Here is a 13,226-nt window from a genome sequence, read left to right on the forward strand (position 1 = left end):
TTTCCCTGAGTTCAAAACCTGGTACCCCAAAAAAACAAAAAGACAAAAAAATTAGAAATTTCAAAGCTATTTTCTACCTAAGTAATTCAGAGGATACAGTAAGTAAACTTTGCTATATGCCCCATCCATCACTCAGAAACAGGGCTAATATTAGTTGTCTATTCTAGAATACCAAGATATGTTTAAATTGTTTGGTTCATTGTAGAAAGGAGTGTTATCGAAGATTCTAGATTAATTAAAGTTGGGCAGACTGCTGACTTGAGTGTGTGTGTGTGTGTGTGTGTGTTACTGAGGATCGAACCAGGGGCACCTTACCTCTGCATCACATTTCCGGTTCTTTTTATTTTTTTAATTTTGAGACAGAGTCTTTCCAAGTTACCAGGGTTGGCTTTGAACTTGGAATCCTTCTGCCTCCGTCTCGTGAGTAGCTGGGATTATAGGTGTGCACCACCGCGCCTGGGCTGTAATTGTCATTAGCATGTAATCCCTTGGAGATTATACTGAAGTCCATATATGAGTAAAGATCATAATTTGTCTTTTCCAGAAATGAGGAAAACATTATTTTCTCATTATAGGTATTCGAAAAACTCCAACTTTTCTCTTCAGAGTGCCAACCTGAGCAGATTTTAATGCCTATGAATTCTCAGCTCAAACTCCATACCAACAGGTAAAGAAAAGGCAGAAGGTGGTCCAGGTTCTATCTTTAAGTATCTTTAGTAAAAAACTGCACATGGAAAGAACTACCCTTGCCTTCCAGGTGATTTGTTTTAACCCCTGAATATTTTTTTAGTTGCAGTGAAATAATTCACATTAAAAAAAAAAAAAAACTAACCATTTTAAAGTGTTAAATCCAGTGGCATTCACAGTACATTCACAGTACATTCACAGTATTGTACAACTGTCACCTCTATCTACTTCTAAAACATTTTCATCACCACCAAAGGAGACATACTAACTAAGCAACTACTGCCTATTCTCCCTTCCTCCAAGTTCCAAACAACCATTAAACTGCTTTCTTTCTTTATGGTATAAACTATTCTGGATATTTCATATAAAAAGAATCATACAACATGCAAATTTTTGTGTTGACTTCTTTCAGTTAGCATAATAGTTTTGAGATTCATCCACACTATAGCATGTATCAGTACCTTATTTCTATGACTGAATAATTTTCCATTATGTAAATATATCATAACATTTGTTTATCCATTCACTCATTAATGGACATTTAGGTTATGTTTACTTTTTGACTTTTGTGAATAGTACTACTATGAATACTCATGTATAAGTATTTGAATGCCTATTTTCAATTGTTTTGGCCAAATAATTTTTTATGAAAAATGTTTTGATTTTTAAAGAGCTAAGCATAATCCAAAGGCAGACTTTTAGTACAGACTCAAACAGTAGTCCTGGTTAGATACCTTTACTCCTTTCCCTTTGAGAAAGTAGCCAAGAGTTGCCACTTATTTCATTTATTTCCTAGGGAAGGAGCTGCCTTTGTGAGTTCCCGGGTTCTCAGGTGTTTCCCTAACTCATCTGTCATTGAGGAAGATGGTGAAGGGCTCCTGAAAGCTGGTTCCATTGCAGGTACTGCTGTGTTGGAAGTCACTTCTATTGAACCTTTTGGAGTCAACCAAACAACCATAACTGGGGTCCAGGTGAGTTCAGGGACTTACTCATAAAGGGGGGTCCTGTAATTCCAACTATTGAGGAGATTGAGGCAGGAGGATTGTACGTTTAAGGTCACCCTGGGCAATTTAAGTAAGATACTGTCTCAAAATAAAAAAAAAAAAAATTTAAATGGGCTGGGAATGTAGCTCAGTGGTAGAGTATTTGCCCTGCATGCATGAATCCCTATTTTAGATCCCTAGCACTTGAAATAAATAAATAGGAATACCATGGCTTTAAGAAGCAGGTTTCCTTTCTTAAGAACTAGAAATTTAGGCTGGGTGTGGTGGCACACCCCTGTATCCCAGCAGCTTCGGAGACTGAGGCAGGAGGACCTTGAGTTCAAAGCCAGCTTTAGCAATGGTGAGGTAGCAAGCAACCGTGAGACCCTGTCTCTAAATAAAATACAAAAAAGGGTTGGGGATGTGGCTCAATGGTCAAGTGCCCCTGAGTTCAATCTCTGATACTCACCCCCTAAAAAAACACTAGAAATTTATCTGGGTACAGTAGCACACACCTGTAATCCCAGATATTTGGGAGGCCAAGTCAGGAGGATTGTAAATTCAAGGTCAACCTGGTCAATTTAGCAAGACCCTGTCTCAAAAAATAAAAAGTGCTTGGAATGTAGTTTATTGGCAAAGCACCCCAAAGTTCAATCCCTACTACTGAAAAAAAAAAAAGACCTAGAAACTTCTCTGGAAGTCATAAATGAATCTCTAAAATAACAGGCCAATTTTGATTTGGTTATAAACCATCAGATTACAGTGGCTTGGGAAGCTGAGGCAGGAGGATTGCAAGTTCAAAGCCAGTCTTAGCAATTTAATGAGGCCCTAAGCAATTTAGCAAGACCCTATCTCAAAATTTTTAAAATAAATTAAAAAAAGGCTAGGGATGTAGCTCAGTGGTAAAGTGCTTGCCTAGCATATGTGAGGCCCTGGGTTCCATCCTCAGCACCACATACGAAAATAAATAATATAAAGGTATTGTGTCCATCTACAACAACAACAACAACAACAACAACAACAACAACAACAAAAATATATATATATATATATATATATATATATATATATTAGTGGAATGTGCCCCTGGGTTCAATCTCTACTGCCAAAAAAAAAAAAAAAAAGTTTTTCCTATAGAAAAGGAATACCACTGTTTTTATCATTGATTATAAATTGTAGAATATAGTAGCAGTTCTTCTCCAATGCATCCTTCTCTGTACCAGTAGGTTTTGTCTCCCACAGGTTGCACCAGTAACATACCTGAAAATGAGCAGCCAACCCAAGCTATACACAGCCCAAGGAAGGACCCTATCAGCCTTCCCCTTGGGCATGTCTCTCACTTTCATTGTTCAGTTTTATAATAGCATCGGAGAGAAATTCCACACCCACAATACTCAGCTTTATCTGGCTCTGAACAGGTATGGAAGTCAAAGGAATGTTGTTGACACTGTGGCAGATTAGACTATTGTATTGCAGCTCCAGTAAAGGTCTCTAACATTCTAAACTTGGAATGTGATGTTTATTCCTTTTGCTAAGAATTTAGGGGCTGGGTCTTGGCTCAGTAGTAGAGCGCTCGCCTAACACATTTCTCAGGACTGAGGTTGTGGCTCAGTGGTAGAGCACTTGCCTAGCATATGCGAGGCATTGGGTTTGATTCTCAGTACCACATATGACTAAATGAATAAAATAAAGGTCTGTCCGCATCTAAAAAAGATTTTAAAATAATGGCCGGCTAGGGTGGCCTGTAATTCCAGTGGCTCTGGAGACTGTGAGTCCTTAAGCATCTTTAAAAAAAGAAGATTATTAAAATAATGGACTGGGGAGGAAGCCCAGTGGTAGAGCATTTGCCCAATATGTGTGAGGCACTGGGTTTGAACTCCAGTAGTGGAAAAAAAATGGTTAAAAAGTAATTTAAAAGGCCAGATTCAGTTAAAGAATGGTATTGTCAATAAAGAAAATTTTCAATAGGTTTTGAATTTTTTAAGTCCTAGTTCACAGAAAGAACCATAGGAACTAATCTGAATGTTATTATCAAAAAGTTTTATTGGGGGGCTGGAATTGTGGCTCAGTGGTAGAGCACTTGCCTGGCATGTGTGAGGCCCTGGGTTCCATTCTCAGCACCACATATAAATGAATAAAAATTTTAAAAATCCATTGACAATTAAAGTAATATATTAAAAAAAAAAAAAAAGTTGTACTGGAACCAGCTGGGTGTGGTGGTACACGTAATCCCAGTGGCTCAGGAGGGCCAGCAGGAGGATCAAGAGTTCAAAACCAGCCTCAACATAAGTGAGGCACTAAGCAACTCAGTGAGACCCTGACTCCAAATAAAATACAAAGTAGGGCTGGGGATGTGGCTCAATGGTCAAGTGCCCCTGAATTCAATCCCAGTACCCCTTCCAAAAAGTTTTACTGGAACCAGGTGCAGAGGCACATACCGGTAATTCTAGCTACTTGGGAAGCTGAAGCAGGAGAATCGCAAGTTCCCAGCCAGCCCGGAAAATTTAGTGAGACTCTGTCTGAAAAAAAAAAAAAAAAAAAGAAAGGGCTGGGGTTGTAACTCAGTGTTAGAGCTCTTTCCTAGTGTGTTCAAAATCCTGGGTTCAATCCATGGTAATACACACATACGTGGAACTTTACTGGAAACAAAAAAATGTTAAAGCCTTACTACTGGATATGGTGATACATGCCTGTAATCCCAGCAACTCAGGAAGCTGAGGCAAAAGGATCACAAGTTCAAGACCAGCCTCAGTAACTTAGTGAGGTCCTGTCTCAAAAGAAAAAAAATTAGAGAAAGGGACTAGGAATGTAGCTTAATGGTAAAGAGCCTCTGGGTTCAATCACTGCTCTCAAAACTTAAAAATTTAAAAAATTTAAAAGTCTTAGTAGTGAAAACTATCATTGTTCTCATTAGAACCGAGGGGGAAATAACCTTCCTAGGCACTATACAAATGAAGGTAATAGACTATTCCTGGGCCTGTACTTGTTTACTTTCTGTGTGAAGAAGTGCTTCTGAACTTTTGAGATGTTGAAAATAAAATGTTGTGTTAGGATCATCCCCCTAAATTTTTCCTATTTGTTGTTTCTTTTCAGAGATTAATTTGGTTGTTGTTTATTTTTCTGCGGTGCTGGGAATTAAACCCAAAGCGCTGTGTATGCTAGTGGGGATGTACTACTGAGCTACATCCCCAGCCATTCTTTTCAGAGATTTCTTTCTTTCATGTCTACTTTCAGAGATGACTTGCTGCTTATTGGACCAGGGAATAGGAACTATACTTACATGGCCCAAGCTGTGAATAAAGGGGTAACACTTGTGGGACTCTGGGACCGGAGACATCCAGGCATGGCAGATTATATTCCTGTTGCTGTAGAGCATGCCATTGAGCCAGACACCAAGCTTACCTTTGTTGGGGATGTCATCTGCTTCAGTACTCATCTCGTCAACCAGCATGGTCTGTATACCATCTCTTTCTCAACCTAACAATTGACAGTTCTGAGGATTTAAAAGCAGCTAATTCCATAGAGAATTTTTTCCCTCAACTTATCTAAAATCTGGGTTGGGAATATAGCTCAGTGGCAGAGTACTTACATAGCATGTGTAGCCCTGAATTCAATCCCCAGCATGGCTTAAAAAAAAAAAGAATCTAAAATCTGAAGACATGAGGAAGAAAATACTTTTTAATTATTTCATTATTTGTCATGTTAACTGATAATTCTCAGTTTAATGACAATTTTTCTCAATAGTCAGCCAATTAGGAGTCAGTTAGTAATACTTAAAAAGTGCTTATCGAACACACAAAGCCCTGTGTTATATAATATAGATAATGTAGGGTACTATACCTTCTTCATTCCCAGCTTCTGAAGGAGGGTAACATCTAAGTTGAAGAATATTGAAGGATAAAATAAAATAAAGAGCAATAAGGATTTAGTTTTAGGAAATAATTGTGTATGCACATTTTATGAAACACATAAGGAGGCCTAACTCTTCATATATCATCACTGTTATAGGTTTGGCCTTATACTAGGCAAACTGTATTCAACAGAGTACTTCTAAGAAGTACTGTTGAGTTTAATAATCATGTAAAATACACCCTTGTCTAGAAAATGTGAATTCTCTGCACTTACAGATAGCCTATCCCAAAGTGGTATATATGCCATAATCCATCCAAGTAAGATTGGCTGCGGGGTGATGTGTAGTTTTGGCTCTGCAACCTCTTCTGGGAATTACGGATACGTGTATTTGGGTGAAGTGATGCAATGTTGGACCGATTTTAATATCCATATTTTAAAACTTTTTTTAATTTAAATTTTTATTTTTACAGACTGCATTTTGATTCATTGTACACAAATGGGATACAACTTTTCATTTCTATGGTTGTACACAAGGTAGATTCACACCATTCATGTAATCATACATATACATAGGGTAATACTGTTTCATTCTACTATCTTTCTGTTCTCTACCCCCTTCCACCCCATTTTCCTCTACACCTTCCAAAGTTACTTCATTCTTCTCTTCCCCTTACCTCTCCCCCCTTTTTATATATTGTCATGTACTTACCACAGAAAACATTTGGCCTTTGGTTTTTTGGCTTGGCCTATTTCACTTAGCATGATATTTTCTACTTCATCCATTTACCAGCAAATGCCATAATTTTATTATTCTTTATGGCTGAATAATATTCCATTATGTATATATACCACAGTTTATTTATCCATTCATCAATTGAAGGACATCTAGGTTGGTTCCACAATCTAGCTATTGTGAATTGAGCTGCTGTGAACATTGATATGGCTGCATCACTGTAGTATGCTGATTTTAAGTCCTTTGGGTGTAGGTCAAGGAGTGGGATAACTGGGTCAAATGGTGGGTCCATTCCAAACTTTCTTTTTTTTTTTTTTTTTTTTGGTGCTGGGGATCGAACCCAGGGTCTTGTGCTTACAAGGCAAGCACTCTACCAACTGAGCTATCTCCCCAGCCCCCATTCCAAACTTTCTAAGGAATCCATACTGCTTTCCAGAGTGGCTGCACCAATTTGCAACTCTACCAGCAATGTATGAGTGTGCCTTTTCCCCACATCCACACCAACACTTATCATTGCTTGTATTCTTGATAATAGCCATTCTAATTGGAGTTAGATGAAATCTTAGAGTGGTTTTAATTTGCATTTTTCTAATTTCTAGGGATGATGAGCACTATTTCATATATTTGTTGATCACCTGTATATCTTCTGTGAAGTGTCTGCCCATTTTCTTAGCCCATTTATTGATTGGGTTCTTTGTATTTTGGGTGTAAAGTTTTTTAAGTTCTTTATAAATTTTGGAGATGAGTGCTCTGTCCAAAGTGTGTGTGGAAAAGATTTTCTCCCACTCTGTAGGCTCTCTTTTCACATTATTGATTGTTTCCTTTGCTGAGAAAAAGTCTTTTAGTTTGAATCTATTCCATTTATTGATTCTTGCTTTTATTTCTTACACTATGGAGGTCTTGTTAAGGAAGTCTGATCCTAAGCCAATGTGATGGAGATTCAGGCCTACTTTTTCTTCTATTTGGTGAAGGGTCTTGGGTCTAATTCCTAGATCCTTGATCCATTTTGAGTTGAGTTTTGTACAGGGTAATAGATAGGGGTTTAATTTCATTTTACTACATATGGAGTTCCAGTTTTGCCAGCACCATTTGTTTAAGAGGCTGTCTTTTCTCCATCGTATGTTTTTGGCACCTTTGTCTAGTATGAGATAACTGTACTTATGTGGATATGTCTCTGTGTCATCTATCCTGTACCATTGATCTACCTATTTTGGTGCCTAATATCCATATTTTTAAAAATTTTTTTTAGTAGTAGGTGAACACAAAATCTTTATTTATTTTTATGTGGTGCTGGGTATTAAGCATAGTGCCTCATACGTGCAAGGCAAGAGCTCTACCACTGAGCTAAGCCCCATCCCTGGTCCGATTTTAACATTAACTTCATTATCTTGAACTTGATATAAAGGGAGCTCTGTTCAGCCAAGGTTCAACCCTCCAATCTTGTAACTGACTTATGAGTAACCACTAATTTGTACTCCAGGACCAGTGAGCTAAACCTGCTTTAATTCTGATAGCCAATGAAACAGAGGCTCTTTTTACTCTAGCTTTTACTCTAGCTATAGTTTTGCCAGGATTGCTCCTCAGTCTTCCATTCTGAAATTTTGGGGGACATCTCATATCAATACCACTTTGGATGAGGAAGCAAAAGGGCTACATGCTAGTATCAATAATCCTGTAGGTTACTACTCTTATCTAATTTTTGATATTCCTTTGCCACATTGAGACTTAAAACAAAGTAAACAAATCTTCCCTCCACCAATGTCACTTTCTTACAGTCTTCCTGCTGGTAACAATCAGTAGCTCAAAGCATATTCATCCTCAGCAGAGTCTACACAAAGCTTAATCAAAAGTTATTCACATATGTAGAAAGAATTTTTCTTTTTCCTAAGGATGACAGTGACATTGTCAGTGTAGGTCTTGTTTTATTTTGCTCACATGATATATGAAGGGGAAACTTAACATTCAGAATATAGTTATCCTCAAAGTTGGGTATTCTTCCTGGAAGAGATGTCTGCATTCTTGAAGATATGATTGTCTTGAATGGTCTACTGGAATATGAATAAGGTTTGAGTGATTTATATCAAAGGTTGCAGTCAGATGCTTTTTCTTATCTTTTCCTAGGTGAACCTGGAGTATGGATGATTTCTGCTGACACTATTCTACAGACAGACATTGTCACTGGAGTAGGAGTAGCCAGGAGTCCAGGAACTGCAACAATCTTTCATGACATTCCAGGGGTAGTGAAAACATATCGAGAGGTAAACCTAACCAACTGTAATAAATATGGCAAATGAGAAATCCCCAAGATAATGAGGACTGAGAAAAGGGAGTGAAAATGAAGGCCATGCACTGACAGCTTTCATTTCCAAAGACAAATGTTTTCCAGGGAGGAAGTGTCTTATCACCCTTAAAAGAAACAGTCTCTAGGAGGCGTTTATCTCCTCCAAAGTAGATCCTCTCCAGACACTGCCCACATACCTCTGACCAAAAAAAGTTCAAATTTCTGAGTGCCCAAGGAAACTGATATGCACACGAGACCACCCCTCAAAATAACCTGTATAAACCCAGCCCTTTGTTTGTGGGTTCATTTTCCACCACGAAAGTGGGTTCCATGGGGGCCGTTTCATCCCTGCATCCCCTGTTGTGTTATGAAACTGTTCCTGAATAAACAACTGAGAAGACTCATGAGATTTACATCCTGCTCAGTCGTTTTGTGCTAACAAACTATACCAGAGTAGAAGAGTGACTGTTTTCATATATGGGGGTATGCATACAGAAAATATAACCTATGAAAGGAGATACACTCATATAACAGATATAAAGCCAAATAGCAAACTTTATTAGAACATAACAGTGCTTAATATTCTTTGCCAGAAGAATGTCTAATCTGATTTCTGTTTTCACACTGTGGTTTCTGGATGATATTAGACAATAAGGCAAGGATAGAATCTAAAAGACCATTTGGGAGTCTGCTACAGTAATTCAGGTAAGATAGGATGGTGGATCAGGGTGGGAACAGAGGAGGTGGTAAAAAGCTGAACAGATTCTAGGTATATTTTGTAGGTAGAACCAATAGAACCTGACAGATTACATGTAGTATGAGAGAATCAATAATGATTTAATAAAAAGAAGAATGATTCAAGAGCCAGACACCATGGGCATGATCATGTAGTTCCATCTACTTGGAAGTCTGAGGCATGAGGATGGCTTGAGCCCAAGAATTCTAGACCAGGCTGGGCAACAAAGAAAGGCCATGGCTTTAAAAATAACAATCATCAATAATAATAATAATAATAATAATAATAATAATAATACAACAACAATCATCATCATCATCCATGGTTCATGGTTTATTTTTTTCTTTTCTTTTCTTTTCTTTCTTTCTTTCTTTCTTTTCTTTTTCTTTCTTTCTTTCTTTCTCTTTCTTTCTTTCTTTCTTTCTCTTTCTTTCTTTCTTTCTTTCTCTCTTTTCCTTCCTTCCTTCCTTCCTTCCTTCCTTCCTTTCTCTCTTTCTTTCTTTCTTTCTTTCTTTCTTTCTTTCCCTTCTTTCTTTCTTTCCCTTCCTTCCTTCCTTCCTTCCTTCCTTCCTTCCTTCCTTTCTTCCTTCCTTTCTCTCTTTCTTTCTTTCTTTCTTTCTTTCTTTCTTTCTTTCTTTCTTTCTTTCCCTTCCTTCCTTCCTTCCTTCCTTCCTTCCTTCCTTCCTTCCTTCCTTCCTTCCTTCCTTTCTTCCTTTCTCTCTTTCTTTCTTTTTTTCCTTCCTTTCTTTATCTCTCTCTCTCTCTTTCTTTTTCTTGTGTTTAGGCAGAATTTTGTGAGTTACGATGATACTACCTGCAAAACAGATGAACTCCTTAATCTCAGTGACTAAATGCAATAGATTTTTATTTCTTGCTCATATGTTAAGTCCAAAATGGCTATCCTTGATTGGGAGGCCTTCCATCTTGGGTCTTTACCTTTTCCTGACCTCAGAGTCATCGACATTCATCCAATAAGTAGGGAAAAAAAAAAAAAAAAAGTATGGGAAGTTATACATGAAACCATTGTCTTGAATGTAGGCCATTTCCAGCTACAAAGGATCTTGGTCAATGCACTCTAGCAACAAGAACAAATTGAAAATACACCAGCATGACAAAAGCTAACATCTGCCGTCAATTGGATCAAGGTGATCCTCCAGTATTGTTGCTTGCCTTCTTGCTTGTCCATACACAGGTGAAGGGCATTCCAACTTCAAAGACTTTACTCTTGTTCTTTCCTCTCATTGGAATGTTCTTCACCAAATACCTGCATGGTTTATTCCCTTGCTTAAACTTTCCATGGCTCTCTGTTGCTGTCACGCATTGTGCCCCAAACATAGCAAGCTCTCTCTGTCTGTGAATTCTATGCATTTCCCCCTTTTCAACTGAAGAATAGCTACTTATTTTATGTTTTGCCTCAGCTCAAGCATCACCTTCAGGTTAGAAATGACTCCCTCTTCACAGACAACCTGCATCTTCTTCCATCTGGCCATACCTTTTCTTCCATCTGGTCACACCTATTTTCTTTCTTTTATCTTTCCTCATCCCCCTTTTCCTCCCCTTCTCCTCCCACTTTTAACTGGGGTTTGAACCCAGGGGCACTCTACATCTAAGCTATATCCCCAATCCTTCTTATTTTTTATTTTAAGAGAGGGTCTCACTAAGTTGCCTCCAACTTGCGAGCCTCCTACCTTAGCCTCCAGAGTCACTGGAATTACAGGCTTGTGCCACTGCACCTGCCTGATTCATGTTTTTAGTTGAACAACTAAAAGGAGGCATAACCAGGGATGGGATTATAGCACAGTGATTGAGACCCTGACTTCCAACCCAAGCACAAAACACAAAATAAAAACAAAAACTGAAAAGGGTAGCATCACCATCAACAAAAATGGTTAAATCCATAGGTAGAACAATTTTGGAGTGAACGTCAGTCAGTTTGGACATGTAAAATTACATGTGTCTATTAGATGTCAAATGGATATATTGAGATAGCTGGCTATAAAAGTCCAGCAGTCATTCAAATCAAGATGATATTTAAATCCATTTAGTATAGCACATGCCTAGCATGCACAAGACTCTGGGTTCAATTCCCAGCACCACAAAAATAAATAAATAAATAATAAGCAAGCAAGCCATTTGAGCCAGATACAGTGACACATACCTATAATCTCACCTACTTGGGAAGCTTAGGCAGGATTAAAAATTCGAGGTGATGCTGGGTACAGTGGCACATGCCTGTAATCCCAGTGGTTTAGGAAGCTGAGGCAGAAAGATCATGAGTTCAAAGACAGCCTCAGTAAAAAACTAGGTGCTAAGCAATTCAGTGAAACCTATCTCTAAATAAAATACAAAATAGGGCTGGGGATGTGGTTGAGTGCCCCTGAGTTCAATCCCTCATACCAAAAAAAAAAAAAAAAAATTCAAGGGAGGCCAGGACAGGTGTGGTGGAGCATGCCTGTAATCCCAACAATTCAGAAAGGAGGCTGAGGCAAGAGGATCACAAATTCAAAGCCAGCCTCAGCAATTTAACAAGGCCCTAAGCAACTTAGCAAGACACTGTTTCAAAATAAAAAGGGCTGGGGATGTAGCTCAGTGATAGAGCACCCAGTACTATAAGAAACAAAATAAGAAAATAAATAGGGCTAGGGATATAGCTCAGTTGATAGAGTGCTTGCCTCGCAAGCACAAGGCCCTGGGTTCAATCCCCAGCACCGCAAAAAAATAATAATAATAATAATAAAAATAAATAAATAAATAAATAAATAAACCAAGAGAACAAGTGTAAAGAGAAAAAAGGTCTAAGAACCAAGCTTGGGGCACTACAATATTAAGAACTCTGAAAGAAGAACCAAGAAAGACTTATAAGAAATGACCAGTAACTGGGAGTAGTGAGTGACACCATACCTGTAATCCCAGCAGCACAGGAGACTGAAGCAGGAGGATCACAAATTCTAGCCCAACCTGAGCAATCTAAGGAAACCCTGTCTCAAAATAAAAAATAAGAAGTGCTGGTGATATAACTCAATGGTAAAGCACCCACGGGTTCAGTCCCCAGTACCAAAGATGGAGGGAAGAAAGGAAAGAGAGACAGAGACAGACGGAGAGAGAAGACTTGGAGACAGTGCATATGGGGACCTCTTCAAATTCTTAGCATTAAGATTTTGGGGGAGGGGCTGGGGAGATAGCTCAGTCGGTAGAGTGCTTGCCTTGTAAGCACAAGGCCCTGGGTTCGATCCCCAGCACCCAAAAAAAAAAAAAAAAAAAAAAAAAAAAAAGATTTTGGGGGGAGTCTGGGAGTATAGCTCAGTGGTACAATGTGAGATCCTGAGTTCAACCCCTAGCACTGCAAAAAGTTAAAAAAAAAAAAATTGTGGCTTTTCTTTTTTTAAGATGGGAGAAATAATGCATTGGGAATTAATTCAGTAGAAATGGAAAATTTGATGTAGGAGTAGGGAGAATTGCTAGAGTGATATCCTTGAATAGGAGAGATAAGAACAAGTAAGGACTTTATGAAACCTTTTCTATTTCCTCCTCAAATACACTTAATGTCTCCTCTGAGTCTGAAGTATTTGTTTCTCTTTTCATTCCTCAAACATAGTAACCATAATTTTTTGATTGTCTACTATGGGCTTGGCCCTTCTCATCTGGGTTTTGTTTGTACTGGGAATTGAACCCAGGGAGTCTTCATTACTGAACTACATCCTCAATCCTTTTCCTTATTTTTCATTTTGAGACAGGTTCTCAAGAAGTTGCTTACAACCTCACTAAGTTGCTGAGGCTGGCCTCAAACTTTCAATCCTCCTGCCTCAGCCTTCGGGGTCGCTAAGATCACAGGTGCGCACCACTGGGCACATTTTTTTTGTTTTGAATTTTTTTTTTCTTAGTTGTAGGTGGACACAATACCTTTATTTTATTCATTTATATGCCATGCTGAGAATTGAACCCAGTGCCTCACAC

At 38.3% G+C, this 13,226-nt stretch overlaps 1 protein-coding gene across 1 annotated transcript in view; it reads left to right on the forward strand.

Moving 5' to 3' along the window:
• The window catches only part of Nup210l (nucleoporin 210 like), a 126,479-nt gene that overhangs the window by 100,045 nt on the left and 13,208 nt on the right, over positions 1-13,226 (forward strand). The window contains 5 exon segments of the mRNA XM_047557337.1: positions 576-667; positions 1,484-1,658; positions 2,913-3,088; positions 4,905-5,122; positions 8,377-8,513. Coding sequence (XP_047413293.1) covers positions 576-667; positions 1,484-1,658; positions 2,913-3,088; positions 4,905-5,122; positions 8,377-8,513 — 798 coding nt within the window.

The sequence above is a fragment of the Sciurus carolinensis genome, chromosome 1 (assembly GCF_902686445.1).
Source record: "Sciurus carolinensis chromosome 1, mSciCar1.2, whole genome shotgun sequence".
Lineage (NCBI taxonomy): Eukaryota > Metazoa > Chordata > Mammalia > Rodentia > Sciuridae > Sciurus > Sciurus carolinensis.